Source organism: Festucalex cinctus, chromosome 16 (genome assembly GCF_051991245.1).
Source record: "Festucalex cinctus isolate MCC-2025b chromosome 16, RoL_Fcin_1.0, whole genome shotgun sequence".
Lineage (NCBI taxonomy): Eukaryota > Metazoa > Chordata > Actinopteri > Syngnathiformes > Syngnathidae > Festucalex > Festucalex cinctus.
Window position 1 is genome coordinate 6,332,501 of NC_135426.1, and position 25,502 is coordinate 6,358,002.

Consider the following 25,502-nt stretch of genomic DNA (forward strand, 5'->3'; position numbering starts at 1 on the left):
ACAAGTCATGCTTTTTTTTTTGTTGAAGTTTGTTTGACATTACTCAGCCTGTAGTGACTTTAAAATAAAAAAAACAAAAAAAAAACAAACTTCATGTCATCTCCAAATGTTGGACAGGAGACTGTTTGTTGTCTTTTCACTCACTCTTTCCTTCTCTTCATTCATCCTCTTCGTTGCCGGGCAGTAGAAGTCCACCTGCCGGCAGACGTCCTATGAAAGAGCCCTTCTATTTGCATGGTGTTACATAACAGAAACATTGTGCTGGACCCAAAAGGCATTTTTTTATGCACTGGTGTGCTTCATCATGTACAAAAGTGCACTGAGCCCTGCGGACAGTGCTTAAAAATAGTTCTTGTGTGCTGGACTTGGTGAGGTGTCCCAATTATTTTGCCATCATCAGTACTTTATAAGGATCTACAGTATAGTCCAGTTCTTTAAGCAGTTTCTGACATTGCTGATAATCTGATTGGCTGCGTATTGATGACGCACCCCGAAGTGACTTCACCATCTTCAGTGAAGTGAATTGATCAGCACTCGTTTCCAAAGATGACATCATCATCTGGTTTACCAGCAGCTCCTTCCTCATTGTTATCATGAAGAATTTTGGTGGCTTTTTTGTCTGCCAGGCATTTGCGTGTGTGCGGTGTGTGAGAGGAGTGTCCTGCTTCTGAGGCCGTCACCGTAATCGCAATAATGAGCCTCTGGGAGCTTAAAACTCACATTGTTGGTTGAACGGGAGAGCCAGACAAACCCTGTGCGTGTGCGCGTGTGTGTGTGTGTGTGTGTGTGTTAACGATTATTGCAGCACAGCTACGGGTGTTCAAACTATTGTGCTCAAGGTCCACATTTGAATTTGAAGTAGATAAACATCCATCCATCCATCCATCCATTTTCTTGACCGCTTATTCTTCACAACGGTCGCGGGGGGTGCTGAAGCCTATCTCAGCTGGCTCTGGGCAGTAGGCGGGGGACACCCTGGACTGGTTGCCAGCCAATCACAGGGCACACAGAGACGAACAACCACCCATGCACACAAGCTCACAGAGGGAAAATTCGGAGCGCTCAATTGACCTGCCATGCATGTCTTTGGAATGTGGGAGGAGACTGGAGTACCCGCACGGGCACGGGGAGAACATGCAAACTCCACCCAGGAAGGCTGGAGCCTGGACTTGAACCGGAGTCCTCAGAACTGGGAGGCGGACGTGCTAACCACTCACCACCGTGCCGCCCAGTAGATAAACAATTTTATATATATATATATATATATATATATATATATATATATATATATATATATATATATATATTTATGAGGAGTGTGACGATATATGGATATTGTGATAAATCATGCTTTGTCTACCGATAGATTATCGATACGCCTACGCACGTATCGCGATATTTATAGTTAATATAGAGCCATTATAACGGCTCCATTGTTCATGACTTATTGAGCAATTGCTTAGCGGGCCACTAGGGGGAGCTCCTTATAAGAGTGGCGGGAAAATGTACAGAAGTCTTCAGGCGAAGAAGACTCATCAGCTTACTTTGGCTTGTGGAAGACATTTATCTGTTCAGCACCTGACTCAGTTTTGCATACGTTTCTGTGAGAAATATGTATATCTTCAATTTAACCTTTTAAAACATCTTTTATGTTTCGACTTTTTGAAGCACACAATATCTGAGGAATATTAATATTGATTTAATTGGATTTAATATTAAAATGACAACTCATTCACTGCCAGTCATTATAGAAAATTTTTACATTTCCAATACTCACGTGATATTCCATTCAATAATTATATATAAACCGAATCTACCAAATAACAGAATAGACTCCCTACTTTTTGTCCCGTCCCGTTCTTTTATAATTGACAGCAGAAAAATGTAGGTTTGCCAAAATACAGCCATTTCTCCCATGGACTCTGAAACTGTGTTTATTTCTTATAAAATGGGGCAATGATGTCATCTACCGGTGGTTGGGCATCAGTAAAGTTGTTTCCAAGTTTGATATTTACAGTGGAGCATGCTCAGATTCGCCCCCATTTAGCACCGCTCTAAAAAATACAATTGACAAGTATACTTGTCAAAGGCAGTGAATGAAAGACACAAATTTGTTGACAGAAAGTGTTAAGAAGACATTTGTATTTGTTTTAAAAAAAACAATACACTAAAATACTCACTGTGAAGAAGACCAGTATTAATATTGTGTTTCAGTGATAGTACAAAAAGAAACGATTTTCTCCTTGAAACAGACATCAATTTACGTCTTGAGTAGTTTTTATAGTAGAATATCGTGGATTTATTACCTGACCAATATATCGATAATCGCGGTATCGTCATATCATGAGATAATGGTTATCGTGAGCCTTCTATCGCATATCGTATTGATTCGTGAGATTCCCACCCCTAATATTTACTATTTATTAATGGTTCGTCTGCCTCTATTGTAATGTAAATTAAACACAAAAACATCGATGTCTAATAAGTCTGATATTGTTTATTGTAATACATATTAGTGTAAGTTGTTTGTTAAAAATGCATGGGAAGACCTTGACAATAAAAAATTGATCACATATTAAATCACAACCTAGGTATTAGTTGGGCGGGGGAGAGTGAAATCGCAGATTATCTTTCAAGCTTGTTCATCCCCCAGTGCTGTCAAATTTAGATCATTCCTTAAAGTTTCTTTCTAGTTCAACTCGAGAATTCACAGTGGGAAGTAAAAGTATCCCTTTAAATCCTTTCCTCATGAGGTTTAAGGCATTTTTTTTTCATCCTGTCAGTTGAATGAAACTGTCAGATGAATGCGTGGGGCAGCTATTTTTTTTTTTACACTACATTTTTTTTCCCAGTGTTTTCTCGCCTGTAATACATTTAATATGAAACGTGACTTGTTGTGTCCATCGAGTGCATGCAAGTTAAGGGTGCAGCAGTGTTGGATTTCCGAGGAAAAACATTGGACAAGGAGCCTGTGTGTGTGTCCTAGAAGGATTAATGCTTCAATTGCAGCCCTCATTCATCCTGAAAAGGAAAAAAAAAAAAAAAAGTGTTTTTGGTTGAGCTATGATGAAAGACCAGAAATCGTCGTAGATTGGCTATTTTGACACAGCCAATAGGATGTTTGGCTAAAATTTATACATATGATATATAACTGTATATGTTTCTGTTATGTGTTAGTTTAATGCTAACACATAAATGGAAAAGCGGTAGACATGCTAACCAATAGCAACAGTGCTCAACTGTTTGGCAAGGTAATGCATCTTTTGTTTTGTTTTTTAAACAAACACAAGCAATAAATTAACCAATTCAAACCCAGAGACGTATTAATACGTTTTTCAATACTCTGTTCTTCACTCCCAAAAACATAATTATACGTTTTTTATGTTTTCATTTTATTTTATTTTATTTTATTTTTTAATATATCCTAGTGTGTGCCCTGCGATTGGCTGGCAACCAATTCAGGGTGTACCCCGACTACTGCCCAAAGTCAGCTGAGATGGGCTCCAGCATCCCCCGTGCCCCTTGTGAGGAATAAGCGATCAAGAAAATGGATGGATGGATGGATGGATATCTATTAGAGCATACAGAAGGCTTTGATACAGCTTCTGACATGAAGAGGTCGTTTAACACAATGGTAATTATTGCAAAAAATGTCCAGCAGGTTGCAGAAGAGTATAAGAGATCATCCAGGGCCATTTGCAGCAAACTCTTTTTTTTTTTTTTTTTTTTTTTTTTTTTTTTGCCAGTGTTTTCAACAGGTTTGTGAATAATGATGAAACTGCTAATTGCTGCAAAATGGAAACGGATACAAATAAATGTATTTTTTTTTCCTGATGAAAGACGAGACTAATCTTTTTTTTTTTTTTTTTGCTATGTTCCATGTCTTTATAGTAATAGAACAGAATATTCTGTGAACCTTGCGAAATCAGTCCAAATCCCGTAAAACAGCCAGGAGCGAATGGGGTTGCTTCAGTGAAAATGGCTGCGAGTGAATGAGTTAATCTGTATTACAATTTATACATATTTTTTGGTCCTATGAGTTAGGCATGCACAAAAATGAAGGGAAAACATTTTTTGAAATGACAACCTTTACAATTTTGATTTGATAATTTGAGTCATTGTTCAGCTTTACTCCTCCTACCACGGCCCTTTCAGACTGTTGTCCTGCTGCTTCGATGAATGGGAGGGTCTCTTTTCAAGGCAAAACAACACTCGGGTGTTCATGGACACAAGTGAGTCCGTACATGCACATAAACACATATTTATGTCAGATACAAAACGCTGGCTGAACGATTCACTGTCAACATGGTTTACTTTCTCGTTCGGTGGCTTCAGCAGTGAGAAGCAAAAGGATTTTCTCAGCAGGAAATTATGTCATAACACGGCATTTATTTAAGTAGGAACGAGCAGAGAGACTCTTAATGAAATCCAGGGCGGGTTCTGTTTACTCTGGTGAACAGCAAGCGCACTATGAGGTGTGTGTGTGCGCTGGCTCCAGTACTCGAGTACATTGCACACTGGCCCTGCATTGCTCGTGGCAGTCATAATTTTATATATATATATATATATATATATATATATATATATATATATATAGGTCACATCGTTTAAACATTAATTTAAATGTACATAAGCGACTAATAACACTTAATATTGAGGCACACGTTTCGAATTAAGTCAAGGCTCCGGCCTTCCTGGTTACTGCCCAAAGCCAGCTGAGATAGGCTCCAGCACCCCCCGTGACCCTTGTGAGGAATAAGAGGTCAAGAAAATGGATGGATGGACGTTTGGAATTAGGGGTGGGAACCTGTGACCACCTCACGATACGATACGATATGCGATGCACGGCTCACGATAACCATTATCTCACGGTATGATATCGGTATCGATATATTGCTCAGGTAATAAATCCACGATAATCTACGATAAAACTAATCATAAAAAAAAATGATGATGATAATAATAATAAATAATGAATGCAAATAAAACAAATAATAAAATAAATAAATAATCAATAAATGAATAATAATAAATTAATAAAAATAATTAATACTTGTAAATGATAATACAAATGTAAACAATTAATAATTCATATAATTAGGGATGTTCGATACCACTTTTTTTCAGACCGATACTGATACTGATACTCAGACCCTCAGTACTCAGCGATACCGATACCAACTGCCGATACCAGTAGTACATTTTGACAAATAAAAAAAAATCACTAAAAGATATTTTTAAACAAATATATATCCTTTAATTTTGAAAACAAAACAAAACAGCACAGTCACTCTTCAATAGCCTTAACGCTCAAAATAAAACACAAAAATGCTCTTTTAGTTTAAGATTCACAATTTTTTCACAAGTATTTCCAAACCGGTGAAGTTTTGGTGAAAAACTGCTGCAAGCTCGCGCCAGTGTCAGGCAAGGAGGACTCACTTAATGTCTTCCCCCTCTGCCATCGGTCGCTTGTTCTCGTCTGCGTCACGAGTACTCAAGTACTTGAAAAAGGCTGGTATCGGCCCGATACCAATACCTGGTATCTGTACTCACCCATCCCTACATATAATAATAATAATAAATATAATATAAATAAATGTCTACAAATATAAATACAAAATTAATTTTATATATATATATATATATATATATATATATATATATATATATATATATATATATATATATATATACATACATACATTTCATAAAAATAAGCTCATGAGTCTTCTTCGCCTAAAGACTTCCGTCCATTTCCCTGCCACTTTATGAGACGCTCCCCCTAGTGTCCCAGCAGGTAATTGCTACATAAGTAACGAACAATTGAGCTGTTATAGTGGCTGTATATTAACTACAAATATTGTGATACTTGCGTAGACGTATCGATAATCTATCAGGAGACAAAGTCAGGATTTATCGCGATATCGATATATCGTCACACTCCTGTTTGGAATCGTGTCAATTTTGTAGAAACGTGTTACATTCAAGGTTATTTTAGTTAACTAAAATGAACAAAAAATAAATAACATTCAAAAAAACAATTTCGTTAACGAAATAAAATAAACGAAAATGCTTTTTAAAAACGAAAACTAACTGAAATTACACTTTATGTTTACAAAACCACTAAAACTAACTATAATGATGGCAAAAATGTCCTTTGTTTTCGTCTTTGGTAATTAATTTTGCATGAGCCTTCGGGAATGATTTTAAATGTGATTTTTAAGTAGATTTATTTTGATATAAACCAGAATAATGACGTTTGAAAGAGTATCACACAGAAGTGATGTCATCTAGAAGCAGCCAAAAGAAAAGCACACTTTTTTTTTTTTAAACTAAAACGAATACTTAAACTGAAACTAAACTAAAACTAATCATTTATTAACTAAAATTAATACAAATTAACAGAAACGCTGAAAACTAATTAAAAGTAACTAAATTTAAAAAAGAAAAAATCTCAAAACGAAATAAAAACTAACTAAAACGAAAATTGCAAAACTATAATGGTTACATTACCCTTCATTTAGCCACTAGCGTGGGTCTTAATCATAGGTGGCCAAAATGTGCCAAGTTCAAATTGACCTGCACTAATAAACTCACCACCAGACAGCGCTGAAACTGCACAAATGGAAAAAAAACAAGGCCTGTTGCTATAAATGCCGTCCTAGTAATAAGCAGGTGGAAAATGTCATTGGATTTGTCTTCTTCTCCCAACAGGATTCGTCCTCAGTTGGCCAGAGAGAAGATCGAGGGCTGCCACATTTGTACGTACGTGATGCCCGGCGAGCCACAGGTGGTTCTGGGCAAGGACAAGGCCTTCACGTACGACTTTGTCTTCGACATGGACGCGCAGCAGGACGCCATCTACGGCCAGTGCACCGAGAGTCTCGTCGACGGCTGCTTCCAGGGCTACAACGCCACCATATTCGCGTACGGTCAGGTGGGTTTCCATTGCATGCCGATTTTTGGAAGCTGCTTTTATGAGTTGTTGGGAATTGATACTTCCTTAAAAACAAATCTATATTTAAAGCTCGTGTTTTGGGTTTATTAGATTGTGCAGGTGTACCTAATGTTTTGGGTGGTGAGTAAAAAAAAAAGGACATTTCTATTTTTTTTCGGGATTTATGGTGATTTTAAAATAACTTGCACACGTTTTGGAGTCTTTGTCATAGTCTTAGTTGTACCAGTGCTACATTTGAGGGATTTATATGATTTTTTTTTTTTTTTATTTTATTTTTTTTAACTCTACGTCACTTTCATAATTTTGTAATTTTATTTTGCGCAACTTTTCAGAGTTTTATTTTAATTTATTGTAATCGGCACATTTATTTACGAGGGATTTACAATTTTATTTTGTGCAAACCTTCGGAGATTTCAAGTAGTTTTAGTTTTGTATTTTTTTCACTCTACAAACTTCAAAGGGATTTACAAGAATTTTTTTTTTTTTTTTTTTTTTTTTTTTTTTTTTTAAACCTGTGCAAATTTTGAGGGGCTTATGGTGATTTTTCTGTCAAATGTCATAATTATTGGGTTCTTTTTAGAAGTCTGTGTAACATTTGGGAGATTTCAGGTCATCCTTTCTTAACCTGCGCAATTTTTTAGGGATTTACAATCATTTAATGTGAAACTGCGTCACCTTTGCGAGATTTAAGGTAGTCTTCATTTAGTATGCGCACAATTTGGGAGATTTATGGTAATTTTTTTATTTTAACCTGTGCAACTTTGAAGAATTTTCGGAGAATGGTTTTTAACCTGCAATTTTTAAAGGATTTGGGGGATTTACAGTAGTATCCTTTTTTTATTTTTATTATTTAGTTTTTCATGTACAGCACTTTGTATACAGCAATGCCTGTTTTTAAAGCGCTTTATAAATAAAGTTGAGCTGAGTTGTTTTAATATGAGCAAAATCTGATATATTTAAAGTAATTTAATTGTAACTTGTGCCGGCCTTTAAGGAATTTGTGTATTATTGTAACCTGTAAAACTTTTGGGAGATTTTCTGGAAGTTGTATTATATTGTGTGCATTATTATTATTATTTTTTTCAACTTTAGTACTCTTAGTTTTTTACTTTACTTTTTTGAGTTTATTTTAACATGTACAACTTTGGAGGGATTTATTTTAACCTGTGCGACTTTTTTTTTTCAAAGAAAGCTTTTTTTTCAAAGAATGTTTGCATTGTGTTTGCAATTGAAAGCGGAGGGAATGTGGTTTTGGCATCTTTTGTTGGCAGTAGACGCTCTTCAGTCAAAAAGAAAATTCCTCAACGCTTTTTTGTTTCTTCTTTTTTTTTTTCTTAATCTTTCCTGACATTGCCCCCCTCTGCTCGCCTTTTAATGTTCTCGCAACTGCTGAATTCCCGTTCACTAGCCTTTCAAACGCAAGACAAATGATGCATCCACACAGGTGGCGGACTATACAATGACACGCGCACACACATACATGCTCTTGTCAGTGTCTCTTTCAGGGGATCCAACAAGGAGTCGCGTCCTTGTTGCATTCCATTGAAATCACCATGATGACCACCCCATCCCAAATGATCCCCTCTGTAATCCAACAGACCTTCCCAGCCACTAATTGTCTGCTTTTATTTATTTAAAGGACACATATTGTACTTTTACTTTCACAATTTGACTTCTCCCAAGGCACATGTCTGTGGCATTTATTTTTTTGGTCCAAATAGACCAAGGATCAAGAATGGAAGCATATTCTGCTGGGCCGATGTGCATATGGGGTCCATTATCATTACAAATAGTTTTTCACTATCTCCCAAAGTCATTTTTACTCATAGAGGCATTAGTTCATACACTATACAGCAGGGGTGTCCAAACTTTTTAATTTGAGGGCCACATACAGAAAATCAGAAGGACGCAAGGGCCACATAATGTTATGAAGAGAAATTGTGTTTAGTCCTAAAAATTGTACAAATAATTTATTTGTGTTTTTGCATAATTAGAAAAATGCTACAGTATATAAACCAATTTATTTGTAATTTGGCAGCAGGGTTATTATAGTTTTGGAATTTTTCATTTTAGTTTTTATTTTGTTTTAAGTTTTTTTTTTTTTTATTTAGTTAGTTTTAATTAGTTTTCAGGGTGGTTCTGTTAGTTTTTTTTTAATTAGTTTTAGTTATTTAATAAAGGCTTAGTTTTAGTTTAGTTAGTTTTCAGTATTAGTTTTAGTTTTTTGTGTTTTTGTTTTTTAATGTGTAGTATTGTGCGCAATATTTAAAAAAACACCATGGACGCAACGTCATTATTCAAGTTTATATCAAAATAAATCTACTAAAGATCACATTTAAAATCATCCCCAAAGGCTCATGCATTAAATTAATTACCAAAGACTAAAACGAAGGACATGTTTGCTATAATTATAGTTAGTTTTATTGTAGTTAGTTTTGTAAACATAAAATGTAGTTTCAGTTAGTTTTCTTTTTTTAAAAAGCATATTCGGTTTTATTTTATTTAGTTAATGAAATTGTTTTTTGAATTTTACTGTTTTCGTTAGTTTTAGTTAACTAAAATAACCTTTAATAGCACCTGTGTTTTTCGACACCCTCCCTTCTTCCTTTGACCATCTCCAAACATCATTGTTTTTATTTGATTTGAACTGAGTCCAATGCCATTTTTAGCATATGTCGCGGGCCACTAAAAAATGGACGGCGGGCCGCAAATGGCCCCCGGGCCGTAGTTTGGACACCACTGCTATACAGTGTTCCCTTGACTTGACTTGACCTGCGGTATTGAAAAATGTTCTTTGTTCTCGCCAAAGACCGGCTCGGGGAAGACGTACACCATGGGAACGGGCTTCGATGTCAACATCGGCGAGGACGAGCTGGGTATCATTCCCAGGGCCGTCAACCACCTGTTCCGGGGCATCGAGGAGCGGCGGCAGGCCGCCACCGAGCAGGGAAAACCCGTGCCCGAGTTCAAGATCAGTGCCCAATTCCTAGAGGTAAAAAAACACACAGAAAATACCAGTTTGTGCATCATGATTTCATGCATTAATTGAGAGACTTTCTGGTGTATGCACCTTGCCACCAGAGGGCAGTATCGTGCCAATACTGTATGAAGAAGAGGATCACAACTATTCAGTAAACTGCAGTAATATTAGTCGTTTTTCACAGAGCACAAAGAATATACTGTATTAGCTATTCCGAGTCAACTCTGAGTTGGGGTTAAAGGAGCGCCGCTGCACCATTAAACTGTCGTTAGCCCGTGTTCAGTCGGTTTTTATTTACGAGCACTAAAAATCAACTTGAACGTCTGCCAGAGGAAGCAGCTGAAGATGACAGATGACAGGAAGCACTTTTGTTTGAATTGACGTCGCAGCTGTACAACGAGGAGGTGGTGGACCTGTTTGACGCCACGCGAGACGTGGAGGCCAGGAGGCAGAAGTCCGGCGTCCGCATCCACGAGGACGCCAGCGGAGGCATCTATACGGTCGGCGTCACCACGCGCACTGTCAACTCTGCGGCCGAGGTTAGCTAGACTCAGCTCGGGACCCATGAAGAATATTATTTATGTTTAGTTTTGATTGAAACTTACATAGCACATTCTTATGGTGTGTGCAATTTTTTTTTTATCAAAACAAAAATTCAAAAAATGGGATTGTAAAATACTTTATTTTAATTAAATAATAACATATTATTTATTTCTATTTTTAAGGGTTTTTTGTATTGTATTTTTTTAATTGTCTTTTTTTCTTTTCTTGGGCAGATAAACAAAGTCATTCTTAGGTATTATAATAATAATAATAATAATAATAATAATAATAATAATAATTATTATTATTATTATTATTATTATTGGTAAAATAAATAAAATGGTTACATTGTGTTTTTCAGGTATAAATAATAAATATTATTTAATAAATGATTGTTACAAAATTGAAAATTGTTGATTTGACTTTTTACTGTATAATTAAAAAAAGAAACACAGAATTTTAAATTACTAAAACAGTAATTCAAACAACCCATTATTTTTATTACATAAAATATTTTTAAAGTAATATATTTCAATTAATAAAATGTAATAAGATAGGGTTGAACTATATGTAAAATTTATTATGGTCGTTTTTTTAATAGAAATATTTTTTTAATGGTAAATCAAGTCAATTCTAGTTAAAAAAAAAAAAAAAAAAAAGTCAAATTATATATTATGTGTAAAGATATGCAAATGCACTTATGTCCACTAGAGGGCCTATTTGCTCAGAATTTCTTCTTTATTTGCTTCATTCTGTTTGAATTATAAATTTGAGATCAGCATATGTTTGTTATTGTTATTGTTAAACGGTGACTTTTGTTCTAGATGATCCAGTGTCTGAAGCTTGGTGCTTTGTCCAGGACCACGGCCAGCACTCAGATGAACGTGCAGAGTTCGCGCTCGCACGCCATCTTCACCATCCACCTGAGCCAAGTTCGAATGTGCTCGCCCGACAATGTAAGCGCAGCACACCACGTTGCGTCTTTACTAGCCCATTAACAGGACATTTGTTTTTTTTCTCTCTCAATCCTCCAGGATAACGTGACTGACAACCGTCTGGTGGGCAACGCGGATATCGACGAGTTTGAGACTCTATCGGCCAAGTTCCATTTCGTAGACCTGGCCGGTTCCGAGAGACTCAAAAGAACCGGAGCGACGGGAGATCGAGCCAAAGAGGGCATCTCCATCAACTGTGGTCTGGTAAGACCATTTTATTTTTAACGCTCTTGTAAGTTTTTCTGAGTATTACGTATAAATATGATTATTTAACATCCTTTGCCTTTTCGCTACGCACACATCTATGTTCCTAAAATGACACTCAAATATATATTCTTCTCTGCCTCAGCTTGCTCTGGGCAACGTGATCAGCGCCCTTGGCGACCGGAGTAAGCGCTCCACGCACGTGCCTTACCGAGACTCCAAACTCACCCGTCTGCTGCAGGATTCGCTTGGCGGCAACAGGTTTGTTACTGTCACACCCGCAATTTAGGGAGAGCCTCCTTTCTGTAACAATCTCTGCCTTCTCTCTCCAGCCAAACGGTGATGATCGCCTGCATCAGCCCGTCAGACCGCGACTTCATGGAGACCCTGAACACCCTGAAGTACGCTAATCGGGCACGGAATATTAAAAATAAGGTCATGGTGAACCAAGATCGAGCTAGTCAGCAGATCAGCGCATTGAGGACGGAAATGGCGCGCCTGCAGATGGAGCTGATGGAGTACAAAACGGTGAGGCACGATTAAGGGCTGTATTCATACCTTTTTTTTTTTTTTTTTTTAAATGCTAGAGCGTACAGAAGGCTTTGAAATAGCTTCTGACATGAAGAGGTTGGTAGTCATTACAAAAAACGACCAGAAGATGGCAGCATAGTATAAGAGATCAGCCAAGGCCATGTTGCAGCAAGCTCTTTTTGACAGTGTTTTCACCAGGACGGTGAATATTGATGAAACATAGCTATAATCTTAGGCTAATTGCTGCAAAACTGAAACAGATACAAATATACCTTTTTTTCTTAATGAAAGAAGAGACTAATCTTTCTTTTGGTGGGTTCCATATTTTTATAGCAATAGAACAGAATATTCTGTGGACCTTGTAAAATCAGTCAAAATCCCATAAAACAGCCAGGAGCGAAGAGGGTTGCTTCAGTGAAAATGGAAGAGTTAATTCATAGTTCATTTGATTTTGTTTAATGGAAAGAGCACATTGAAAGAATCACAAGTTAAGTGGCAATATTCGTTCAGCTCTGGTCTTTTCCAGTCGGCACCGAGGATGTGAGTGGTATTTACAGTAATTCCTCTCTTCTTCAGGGTAAGCGCATGGTGGGCGAGGATGGCATCGAGGGCATCAACGACTTGGTCCACGAGAACGCCATGCTGCAGACGGAGAACAACAATCTGAGAGCGAGGGTGAAGGCCATGCAGGAGACCATTGACGCCCAGCGAGCTCGACTCACTCAAATTCTCAGTGATGGGGCCAACCAGGCGCTGGCCAAAGCAGGTGGGGTGCTTCTAATATTTCTTTTGATCTTACAGTCACTGATTAAAATTTAAATAATTGTTTTTTTGTTTTTTTATTGTTGGTTTTTATTTTCTATTTCATTGATTACTGTTTTATTATTATTATTATTATTATTATTATTATTATTATTTATAAATTTTTTATTTATATTTTTGTAACTTGGTGTTAGCTCACTGCACTTCTCAGTGGCTCTTTATTATTATTATTATTATTATCATTATTATCATTATTATTATTATTATTATTATTATTATTGCTATTATTTATTTTATTTTTTTTTACTTTTTTTTATTTTTTTTTATAGGCTTTTAACTTATTCACTTGCCGCCATTTTCACAGAAGCTGTTTCCCGGCTGTTTTACTGTATATTGACTGATATTGCAAGGCTCACAGAATATTGTGTTCTATTGCGATAAAAACACTGAACCTACCAAAAGAAAGATTAAAGTCTCAATTAGCATTGGAATATAGCAAAGTTTCATCATTATTCACAAATCTAATTAGAGTTGTGAGTATTTCAGCTTTTTTTTTTCAACATGGTCCTGGTTGGTCTCTTTTACTCTGCTGTCAACTGCTGGCCATTTGTGTAATAACTACCATTTCTTCAACCTTTAGTTTATTCTTCTTTTTTTTTTTTATTTATTTTTTTTCCTTTCGGACACATTACAGCTTACATCGATCACATCACATCATTTGCAACATTGACATCCGAAAGAAGGGTAGAAGCCGAAGCTTATTCGAGACCCGTCCCCATCGACCCATTACTATAACACTTCAATCATATATATTATTTAGAATAGTCATTAATTTTTATCGTTATCCATCCCATACTATCCCAGACACTGCTCGCTCAATTCATCTTGAATGTCCGTGTGTAGATTGTGGCTAGTCCCAGTCATTTGGAACTGGTGAGTCGGTCCCCAGACGCCACCAGCAAGCCCACCCCGCCAGGCGAGCAGCCAAGGCAAGCGCAATTCTTCTCTTTCACCAGTAGGGTCTTCGCTGACCTCAGATCAGCTTTCACACATTGTGCTTCCCATAAGAGTAGATCGGCTTGCATTCTGCCCACTGCGATTCAAGCGCCTCGATTCTGGTCAGGTAGCACCACTGGTTGCTAGCATGTTGTGGATCTGATGACTCCTGTGCGCTGCCCAGCCGAGCTCACCCAGCAGAGCGGCCCACGCCAGCCGCATTCCAGGAACCAGACCACCAACCCCATTTTGCGTATTGACAGCAGATTCATTGGAGCCACAATACAGCCTTATCATGTAGCCTTGCCTGTTACAACAAATGTCCAAACGGAATTCGAGCCAGACAATATTTAGATTCAAACGGGAACAGCAATACATGTTATCAATGCAGGTGTATAAACAAGAGTTAGCCTTGGCAAAGTCAGCAAGTAATCATATACAACTCCAGCTTTGGGTAATTAGTGATGTTGTTGTTGTTGTGATATTGTGAATTACGGTTGTCTCTCAAGCGCTGCCAATTCCTCAGCTCCTTTCACGATTCGTGTTTTTAGTTGACCAGAGTTATCTTTAGTTTGAATAAAAATTTGGCAGTCTTTTGTCCACGTGATTTCGATAAGTCCATTCTTTCTCATTTGTCGAGCCTTTTTGGCGATGTCAGCATTTCGTTTGGTGAGGTTTTCGTTGATGTAGACATGTTTCCCACGAAGCTTGTGACGGTCTCTCAGAAGAGCAATCTTTTTCTTTCTGTCAACAAACCTGATCAGAACTGCCGGTGGTCGTGTCCCTCCAGTTGGAAGCGAAAAGCACATCTGAATGTGCGCAGGATCAACAGTTAATCCCAACAGTTGAAATGTCACTTGCTGTTCCACAGTCTCGTTCCCTGAAGATTGGTCAGAATATTCCATGCACGTGCTAGCCGCAGCTCTCAAAGGGCCACGGCGCGGCTTGATCTCGATGCCTGTGACTATCACGTCGTTGATACGAAGATTTTGTTCCAAATCATCCACTTTTTGTTCCAAGGCAACAATGCGTCGATCTTTTTCCTGTGTATCTGTCTTCAATTGCTGTATTTCCTGAAGAAGTGGCTCAATGCTCTTCTTCATTTCAAGTAATTCGGCAACCATTCCACTGAGTTTTTTAAGAGTAGATTTTATCTCCTCATTCTCGTCAGCTCTTTTTCCGCCAGGCATTCTGCAACAATGTAGTTAAAAATCCCAATGCAAAAATCAACAAGTAGTTAGATTCTCGATCGAGTGCAGGAGCAAGTACAGATGCGTCCTTCCTCAGCAGATGCGTCCTTGAATCAAATCAACCTTTCAAAGCCATCTGTTTGCTCTAGCATAAAAACAACAATAAAACGTATAAATACGTCTTTGGGACACTTAAAACATTTAAAATAGAACATATTTATATGTTTTTGGGAGCAAATGAGTTAACTGTGACATCTGCTTTCAGGTGAAGGCAACGAGGAGATCGGCCACATGATCCACAACTACATCAAGGAAATTGAGGAGCTCAGGTACATATGAACCAAATTGACGCCTAACGTCACAGTCAACCATTTTAAATGTTGAACGTGACGCCATAAAAAATAACTTCAACTCTCCGACAGGGCCAAGCTTCTGGAGAGCGAGGCCCTCAACGAGAACCTCAGGAAGAGCCTCTCGCGCGCCTCCAACCGTTCGTCGCTGTACGCCGGCCCCGCCTCCTTTCCGCCGGCCATCTTCGCGCCCGAGAAGGAAGCCAACGACGTCATTGAGATGGCCAAGAAAGACCTGGAGAAGCTCAAGAAAAAGGAGAAGAAGAAGAAAAAGAGGTAACTATTTACAGTAGTTGATTGTGTTACCATAGCAACGGGTCATCTGGTGAAGGAAATGGTCTCCTGTTGAACATCTCCACATCTTTTTGATCACTCCGTGCCACTGGTTCTCACTCGTTCTCTCTTTTCACTTAAACCTGTCTACCCCCTTCTCTATATGACTCCCCACCCTCATCCTTACGCCCCCATCCATCCTTTTCCCCCGAAGACTGAGGCAGTGCCACCAGGACGGTCGCCAACAGGACCCCAGGTTCGCTCCATCCCATCCAGGGATCGATCGAGGGGACAAATACCTGAACCTCATTTCAATTACTGGTGGCAGCATTGAAAACTTGCTCTCACAAGTTTTATTGCGAATTCTAATTTTATGTTATACATATGTCAGATTTTGTATTCATTTTAGATATATTTTGTATATATACATGTTTTGGAATGGGCAAGTACTGATACCAGGTATGGGTATTCGGCCTATTTCAAGGTATTGTTACTTGCGACATGTCCTCTTGTGGTCGTTTTACCATCAGGACCTAAAAATGAGAAATTAGAAGAAGAATAAATTGCCATTAATTTCATGCAAGAAATTTAACTGTTCAATAAATAAAATTGAGTTGAGAAATTAATACTAACTCTCTCACAACTTACGGAAGCGTATTGCATTCACTTGAAAAAAAAAAAAATCTCCTTTTTTTGACAAATTTTTGGTGGGCAGCTTTTTAAAAAAAAAAATTATTTTATTTTTTTTTAGTATTTTTTCAGTTTTTCTGAATATTTTTTTCTGCTGTACTGAATATTTTTTTTTGTCATAAAAAAAAATGGTCAGAAAAACAGGGAAAAAATATTCACAAAAACAGGGGGAAAAACAGGAAAAAAAATATTCCAAAAAACAATTATTCCAAAAAACATCCCTCTCCTGTTTTTCTGAATAATTTTTCCCTCTTTTTCTGAGTATTTTTTTTCTGACAGAAAAAAAAAAAAATTACTCAAAACAAAGCACCCCCAAAAAATTTGTCAGAAAAACATGAGGGTTTTTTTTCCAAGTGAATGCAATACGCTTCCATACACAACTTTAAAGACACAAAAAAGCATGACTCTATTTAATAATTTTTAAGACATTAAATGTAGGTAAGTATGTAAAGAAAAACATTCCCGCATGTTTTTGAGGCAGGTTAAAGCACCGAGTAATTGAATTGAAGGATTTGCGTGTCTTGTCCTCTTTTCACAAACGTACTACTGATATCTCCGACTTTTCCCGCGCAGGTGGCTTTGCACTCCTGGAAAGGGAAAAATCCCATGTCTAATCCTTTCATCGCTTTTAGTGCGTGACAACCCTGTCAAATGAGTGATTGTCACACAGAAATCAACAAAAGTGATGATATGTGTTGCTGATCCCCTCCCGATTGTCGTACCATGATTGTGCATGTCCCCCTTTTTACTCTCCTTGTATGTCAAACCAATCAAACAGCTTCAAAATTATATTATGGTCTTTTACAGCGTTATTAAGGAGGAAGTACCAGACAACGATCAGGAACGAGGTGGCAACGAAGCAGAGCTGGTACGTTTGAGGATTGTTATGTTTGTATACAAAGTTGTTTTTATACCTTTGTAGCGAGCAGTGACGGGAGTCGGAGGCAGAGTGTTGAAGTCCGGAGCCAAAGACCGGCGGTTTATTGATATCAGCTTCTCAGCGTTTAACAGCAACAACAACTCACTCTGCATGAGGCTCACAGACCTACCAACGTTTTATTCTTTTATCCTTTCATCCTTTCATCCCATCCAACTCCTCCTTCGTCCCAACGTTCCGTGGGTGAATTATGTTCCAATCACTACACAAGCCCCCCCAGAATTCACCCACAATCAAACTCCGGATGACGGGGCGGCAAAACTGCCCGACCCCTGCGGGTACAGGACCCAGGGAGCGAGGGCGGGAGGGACACAGCAGAAACACCAGAACAGTCCCGCGCACCAACTGGCGGGGATGCAGGAACAATTGGAAGGGACCCCACCCGGTCCACAAGTCGCAGCCCAGGGGGGCGTCCGCGGCGGGGGGCGCGGGTCACGTCCAAGGGTCCGGCCAGGTCAACATGAGCCGGTTTAACTTGCAACCCGGTGTCGGAGCCCCGAAGCGACTGGGTGTCACGGTCGGAAGCCTGGTCGGCCGCCATCCGGGAAGAGTCGAGGCCCAGCTGTCCCGTGTTGACGGCTGCCCTGGACAGACAATCCGAGACCACGTTGTCCTTGCCAGCAATATGTCGGATGTCCGTGGTGTATTCAGATATGAACGATAGCTGGCGCTGTTGTCGCGCGGACCACGGCTCGGACAACTTCGACATGGAGAAGGTGAGGGGCTTGTGATCGACGAAGACCGTGAACTCACGGCCCTCCAGGATGAAGCGGAAGTGGCGGATCGCCAGCCAGACAGCAAGGAGCTCCCTGTCGAACGTGCTGTACTTGCGCTCCCGAGGGACTAACCGGCGGCTGAAAAAGGCGAGCGGCTGCCACGCACCTTCAACGCGCTGCTCCAAAACGGCCCCGACGGCAAAATCGGATGCGTCAGTAGTGAGGGCGATCGGGGCATCCGGGCGCGGGTGGGCCAACAAGGCCGCTCGGGACAGCGCAGCTTTCGTCTCTTCAAAAGCCTTGACTCTCACATCGGTCCAGTCGACTGCACGGTTAGGAGCCACACCCTTAAGTGCGTCGTAAAGCGGGTGCATCACATGGGCAGCGTGGCGGATGAACCTGTGGTAAAAAGTCACCATCCCCAAGAACTCCCGGAGACCCTGGGCCGTCCGGGGTCGAGGAAAAGCGGCAACAGCTTCCACTTTTGCCGGGAGCGGGGTGGCGCCATCCTCGTTGATGAGGTGGCCGAGGAATTGGATGGAGGGCACACCAAAGACACATTTAACTCGGTTAATAATCAGTCCAGCCTGGCTGAGCTTGGAGAATAGCTGCCGCAGGTGTGAAAGGTGTTCTCCGATGGAGGAGCTGGCCACTAGGATGTCATCCAAGTAGACGAAGAGGAACGGCATGTCCCGGAGAACAGAGTCCATGAGACGCTGAAAAGACTGGGCCGCGTTTTTAAGGCCGAATGGCATCCTGAGAAACTCGAACAGTCCGAAAGGTGTTATCACAGCAGTCTTAGGCACATCGGCGGGGTGGACCGGAACTTGGTGATAGCCCCGTACCAAGTCCACCTTGGAAAACACCTTCGCACCTGCCAGGTGGGCAGAAAAGTCCTGTATGTGCGGGACCGGATAGCGACCGTGCGTCGTGGCATCATTGAGGCGGCGATAGTCTCCACACGGTCGCCAGCCGCCGTCCTACTTCGGAACCATGTGGAGAGGCGAGGCCCACGGGCTGTCCGAACGACGAATTATGCCAAGGCGTTCCATGTTGGCGAATTCGGACTTAGCTGTGGCCAATCTATCAGGGTTGAGGCGTCGGGCCTTAGCGTGAACCGGCGGGCCCACGGTCTCGATGTGGTGCTCGATCCCATGCTTGGTAGAAGTGGCTGCAAATGTAGGCGTGGTCAGGCTGGGGAATTCTCCAAGAAGCCGCGTGAACACGTCGTCATCTGAGGGCGGGTTGGCGAGGCCCTCAAACGTCTCCACATCACACCCACAAGCAACAGTGGAAAACGTCAAAGCGTCCAACAGGCGGCCATTTCTAACATCCACCAGTAGACTGTGGGCCCACAAAAAGTCCGCGCCAAGAAGGGGAAAAGAAATGTCCGCAGTGACAAAGTCCCACGTGAACCGGCGCTCTCCAAAACATACATCCACTGTCTTAGTGCCGTAGGTCCGGATCGGTGCATCGTTGGCCGCTGACAGGTGCGGGCCATGAGTGCCCCCGGCAGCATCTTCAGCCGAGGCAGGCAACACGCTTCTGCGGGCGCCGGAGTCACAGAGGAACTTGAGTCTGGAGAGGGTGTCCATGATAAACAGCAGCCGGCACTCTGCGCCCCCACTCACAGCTGCAACTGAGTGGAGGCGTTGCCGTTTCCCGACGCAACAAAGGAGCAAGGGGCGCGGCACCTCTTCGCCTTGGCTCCAAAACGTGCGTGAAAATAGCATAAGCCAGGGGCTGATCGGCTATCCACGGCAGCGCGTGCCTTATGAGGTGCAGTTGCGGTCGCCGGGAATGGGAAGGCGCGTGCAGAGGCCAAGACCTCGTGGTTGTAACGCTGGGTGGCCAGGAAAAAACGGTCAGCTTCCTCCACCAGAGCACGTGGCTCGGAGATGGTAGTGTTCGCTAGCGTTGTCTGGACATGAGGAGGCATGTGGCGCAGAAACAGTTCAATAAACAAAAAGTTCGGCTCCTCCGCGCCAAGCAGGTTCAGCATTTTTTCCATTAGCTCGGACGGCTTACTGTCCCCCAGGCCCTGGATGGCGAAAAGGCGGCGAGCCCTTTCCGGTCGTGACAGCTCGAAGGTCTTAAGGAGGTACGCTTTGAGCCCCGCGTACATATCCCTTGCCGGGGGAGAGGTGATAAAACTCACGGCTCTGGCCGCCGTGGAGCTCCCGAGCGCGGCCACGACCTGGTAGTAGCGCGTGGAATCGTCCGTAATTCCCCGGATGGCAAACTGAGCTTCAGCTTGTACAAAGTACAAACCACGTCGCCGCGGCCGACTCCCAAAACTCCGGTAACTTGAGACCAGCGGAGTTCGCCATGTCGCTCAATTCGATCAAATTCTCAGCCTCGGAAACGTCAACGAGGCGGATGTCGGGGTCACCAATGTAGCGAGCAGTGACGGGAGTCGGAGGCAGAGTGTTGAAGTCCGGAGCCAAAGACCGGCGGTTTATTGATATCAGCTTCTCAGTGTTTAACAGCAACAACAACTCACTCTGCATGAGGCTCACAGACCTACCAACATTTTATTCTTTTATCCTTTCATCCCATCCAACTCCTCCTTCGTCCCAACGTTCCGTGGGTGAATTATGTTCCAATCACTACACCTTTTTTATATTTCAGTCTGTATACTTTGAATTTTAAGTGAAGGAATTGAATCAGTTTTTTTATTGCGTGTGTGTGTGAATATTGCATTTTGCGACAAGGAGGGCAGTGACCACGAGGAAGTCGAGGACGGAGAGGAAGAGGACTCTGACACGGCGGCAGAGGAGACGTCCGACGAGTCCGACGCGGATGAGCTGGATGAAAAAGGTAACGACAAAGACGTAGCGAAATCAGATGAAGCGGGGATGTGACAAGCGGATTTCGGCGCGCAGACGACGTCCAGGCAGACCTGGCCAACATCACGTGCGAGATCGCCATCAAGCAGAAGCTGATCGACGAGCTGGAGAACAGCCAGCGGCGCCTGCACACGCTCAAGAAGCAGTACGAGCACAAGCTGGTCATGCTGCAGAATAAAATCCGAGACACGCAGCAGGAGCGGGACAAAGTGCTACACAACATGGGTGAGAGAAAATGCCCAGACTGAAAAATTTTGGATCTAACACTATTTCACATAAAATTTTCTCTCATCTTTGATGAAAACGGTGACAAATTAGCACAGACAAGATTTTACAAAATAATATAACTTTCGTCTCGTTTTTGTTCATGCACTAAAATGTCCATAGATTTTAGTCCAGTTTTTATGAAATGAAGTACAGTTTTTGTCTCATCTTCATTAATCGACGAAAATGCATATGGATTTAGTCGCACTTATTATTAATGAGGGTTTTAGTCTAGTCCAGTCTAGTCTTGTTTTAGTCTGGTGAAAAATGTGTGTTGACGAAATTATTTTTGTTTAGTTTTCATTGATGAAATTAACACTAATATAAGGCACGTAAAAGAGAGCGAAAAATTGCATCTTAATAAATGTTCTAAAACCAAACAATTCTTTAAGATGAAATGCAAATGTATTGTACTTAATGTTTAATAAAACTGAGTGTTTTCGGGCAAAACTCCACTTTAAAATGTCGTTTATATATGTATATTAGGTGTGGGGGAAAAAATGTTTAAATTGGAAACTAGGTTTTGATTGAACCAAAATCAGCTTGTTATATGTTGAGTATGTGCTTCCCAAGGTTCGGTGGAGTCGTGCACAGAAGAGAAGGCCAAGAGGATCAAGGCCGAGTACGAGAGGAAGCTGAGCTCCATGAACAAGGAGCTGCAGAAGCTCCAGTCGGCCCAAAGGGAGCACGCGCGCCTGCTCAGGAACCAGTCGCGGTACGAGAAGCAACTCAAGAAACTGCAGCTGGACGTCACCGAGATGAAGAAGACGAAGGTTCGACGTGTGGAGCACACTTTGCATTTTTTTATTTTTATTTTTAGAGTTATGGTGATCCTTTGACTTGTGAGATGAATTTGTTGTGGCAGTTGTAAGAAGTTCCACGGAATATGGGTTCAAATATGGCATTGTTCACTAGGTGGCGCTGATGCGTCAGATGAAGGAGCAACAGGAGCGTAACAGGGCCACCGAGTGCAGGAGGAACAGGGAGATTGCATCTTTGAAGAAAGACCAGCGCAGAGCTGAGGTCAGACAAGAGAAAGTTGAAAATTCACATCATGACAACAAGCTGAATGCAAACGATTTCAGCAGAGATTATGATTAAAATTATAACCATCCTCTATTTGCATACTATCCAAGAATTGATACGTTCATTTTTATTTTCCCATTTATTCACATACCAATGTAATTTGTTTATTTTAGATTGGCTGATACGTGTTTCATGACATTAAATTGGAGGCCCTTTTAGCTTGATTGGATGTTTATTTTTCCTGGCAGCATCAAGTGAAACAGCTTGAAGCACAGAAGAGACAGCAGGAGTTAATATTACGTAGGAAGAACGAAGAGGTGAGAGCATACTTTACTGAGGATTTTTCAAAATGCTATTGCTCGCTGCCTTACTTTATTTGATTTCTCATAGTGGTCTTTCTTTTTAATTAATTAATTTATTTATTATATTATAATAATAATAATAATAATAATAATTTTTATGTATTTTTACATATTTTTTTATATTATTTGTATTTTATTTTTAATTAATTTTTCAATTTAATGTAGTTTATTTGTAATTATTTGAGTTTTTCATTGATTTTCATACTATTTTATTTTTTGTTTCAATAGATTTTTCATCATGTTTGATTTTGAATGTTTTTTAATTGCTGTATTTTATTTTTTTATGATTTGATTTGATTTTCATTGCAGTACTTTCCATTTTATTCTTTTTTTTGTACCATATTTTTCATGTTTCTTTTATTGTGTTTGTCTTGTTTTGTATTTTTTATTCAGCACGTTTCATAATTATTTTTATTTCTATTTTAATGATATTTTGAATGCATACATACATACTATATTTCACTGTATTCTTATCCTGTTTTTTTTTATGTGATTATTTTTTAGAATAGTTATTGTAACATGCATAACGAAAGTTATTCCTCTATTTTATCATTATTAATTTCCCCATTGGAACTATTTTCATCCCTTTTTTTTTTTTTTTTTTTTAATTGTTGGCCATCCTTTTAAAATGTGTTTTCTGAACTTCTAGGTGACTGCCCTGAGACGTCAAGTGAGGCCGGTGTCCGGCAAGGCGAGCAGGAGACTCACCTTACCCGAAACCCTCTCGGAACCGTCCCATCGGAGCACTCCAGGAAGACCGTCCTCCTCGGGAACATCGTCTAACGGCGTCAGGTGCATCACTTGAACTCTGTTTGTTGATCAAGCTCATCAACCATCTCAACAGAAACGTTTTTTTTTTTTTTTTCCTTTTAGGATTTTACCAGTGCGGATGGGAAGCAGCTACCTCAGCCGGACCGCCAGGGCCAAATGGCAGTCGTTGGAGCGCCGTGTCAGTGACATCATCATGCAGCGGATGACCATCTCCAACATGGAGACGGATATGAATCGACTCATGAAGGTTCGATTTTTCAAGCGTGCAAACACAGAGACAAAATAGACTTTCCCAATTCCCTTTCACATTGATTCAGGATTAATCGTCCATTTATTAATGTCAGCCAGGCTTTTGATAAATTCTAATCTTCTTGCATACCACTCCAGCAAAGGGAGGAGCTGACCAAGCGGCGAGAGCGAGTGTCCAGGAAGAAATGCAAGATGGCGGCGGAGGTGGCCCTGGACGCCGAGCGCTCGCTGACCTCCTTGAACGAGGAGCTGGAATCGCTGAGCGCTAACATCGACTACATCAACGACAGCATCGCCGACTGCCAGGCCAACATCATGCAGATGGAAGAGGCCAAGGTCGACAAAAACGGAAGACGCAACGGTTTCGCCGTGTGTCAACAAAAAATTTCACTCAAATTCATGCGCTGTTGTTTTTGGGGTCGCAGGAGGAAGGAGACACGGTGGACGTGACGGCGGTGGTCAGCTCGTGTAATCTGTCGGAGGCACGCTTCCTTTTAGACCATTTCATGACCATGGCCATCAATAAGGTGACACTGCTGTTATGTGAAATAGTTTGATAGGGTTATGTTTGGGTCATGACCGTGTAGTCAAGTGTCTGTTTTGAACTGATGTAACTAGCATCTAGTTTCATCTGGTAAGACGCTATGTGATGTCAGAACCTATGTGATGTCAGGAATCTTTAATCTCTTTATCTGGTCAACAGCCAATCAGATAATTCCATGTCAGTCCTGTTACCCACATGTCTAGCCACAGGCAATCAGATCGATTCGCTGTCTATGTAAGCCTGACTGAGAAGTGTGTGTTTTTGTTGGATTTATTACCTCCGTTCCTCTGTTCAACTATCGTTGTTTCTCGCCTCTCGATGTAAATAAATAGTTAAGGTCTTCTTTGTGTCCCCAGAATATAACTTTTATTTTGGACTAAAACTGAGACTAAACTTAAAAATGGTGGATCAAATTAACACTATAGTATATAAACATGTGGGAATTCGTGTCCAGTCGTCGGTCAGACTTCTATGTCCGGTAAAATATATAATATTATAAGTTGGACTCTGAAACAGTAAAGTTAATGTGGTCTGATGAGTCTGCCACGTTAGATACCGGTTTCCTGTGACCCCTCAGGGCCTGCAGGCGGCTCAGAAGGACTCGCAGCTGAAAGTGATGGAGGGCCGTCTGAAGCAGACGGAGATCAACAGCGCCACGCAGAACCAGCTGCTGTTCCACATGCTGAAGGAGAAGGCCGAGATCAACCCCGAGCTGGACGCCCTGCTGGGGAGCGCCCTCCAAGGTCGGACCCGCTACTTTTTATTTTTTATTTTATTTTTTTACACTCAGAGAGTTTAATGCATGTGATATTTCATTCCTGCTTTAAACACTTCCTAATTTCGGGTTTGAATTTGATTTTCTTTTGTCTTCTCTGGTGTTGTTGTGTGAACTCAAGAGTTAGGTTACCTGTCGCCAGGTGAGTAATAGATACGTGTTATGAGAGCTGTTACACGTCGAGATTTGAAATATGGAAATGATCTGCAAGAAATCCTGACCCTTGTATCTATGAGCCCAGTGGCCCAAATCATTGTGTTTGCTTCCCTCTGTCTTCGCCAGCTCTTGATATGATTATCTCATTATGATTCTGTGTTTCCTGTCATCCTGGGCCTTTATCTCCTTTTTACCCTACTGTGCTTTGAACTCTAGAAGCAAACTCCTGATCATGGACGTCGTGTAAATGTTGGGATGCGTTCTTATGCTTTCTGTATTTGTCCATGTTTATAGAGAATGGGGACGAAAGCAGCAGCGATGAGTCTAACCCGAGTCCGGCTGCAGACGGCAGGTAAGACATTAGCATCTGTTTACTCTCAT

General features: G+C 40.8%; 1 protein-coding gene across 6 annotated transcripts in view; it reads left to right on the forward strand.

Annotated features, from left to right (window-relative positions):
* Positions 1-25,502, forward strand: part of LOC144003742 (kinesin-like protein KIF21A) — a 35,479-nt gene that overhangs the window by 4,407 nt on the left and 5,570 nt on the right. The window contains exons 2-25 of one of the 6 annotated variants that reach the window (XM_077500277.1): positions 6,715-6,937; positions 9,768-9,950; positions 10,328-10,477; positions 11,306-11,437; positions 11,483-11,680; positions 11,826-11,941; positions 12,013-12,208; positions 12,788-12,977; positions 15,425-15,488; positions 15,582-15,785; positions 15,997-16,038; positions 17,280-17,340; positions 20,840-20,945; positions 21,011-21,199; positions 21,812-22,011; positions 22,154-22,261; positions 22,513-22,581; positions 23,276-23,418; positions 23,500-23,644; positions 23,785-23,982; positions 24,072-24,173; positions 24,768-24,933; positions 25,087-25,107; positions 25,416-25,473. In XM_077500277.1, the coding sequence (XP_077356403.1) occupies positions 6,715-6,937; positions 9,768-9,950; positions 10,328-10,477; positions 11,306-11,437; positions 11,483-11,680; positions 11,826-11,941; positions 12,013-12,208; positions 12,788-12,977; positions 15,425-15,488; positions 15,582-15,785; positions 15,997-16,038; positions 17,280-17,340; positions 20,840-20,945; positions 21,011-21,199; positions 21,812-22,011; positions 22,154-22,261; positions 22,513-22,581; positions 23,276-23,418; positions 23,500-23,644; positions 23,785-23,982; positions 24,072-24,173; positions 24,768-24,933; positions 25,087-25,107; positions 25,416-25,473 (3,264 nt within the window). The remainder of the gene's footprint in view (positions 1-6,714; positions 6,938-9,767; positions 9,951-10,327; positions 10,478-11,305; positions 11,438-11,482; positions 11,681-11,825; positions 11,942-12,012; positions 12,209-12,787; positions 12,978-15,424; positions 15,489-15,581; positions 15,786-15,996; positions 16,039-17,279; positions 17,341-20,839; positions 20,946-21,010; positions 21,200-21,811; positions 22,012-22,153; positions 22,262-22,512; positions 22,582-23,275; positions 23,419-23,499; positions 23,645-23,784; positions 23,983-24,071; positions 24,174-24,767; positions 24,934-25,086; positions 25,108-25,415; positions 25,474-25,502) is intronic. The other 5 variants (XM_077500282.1, XM_077500278.1, XM_077500279.1 and 2 more) reach the window with 5 other exon arrangements.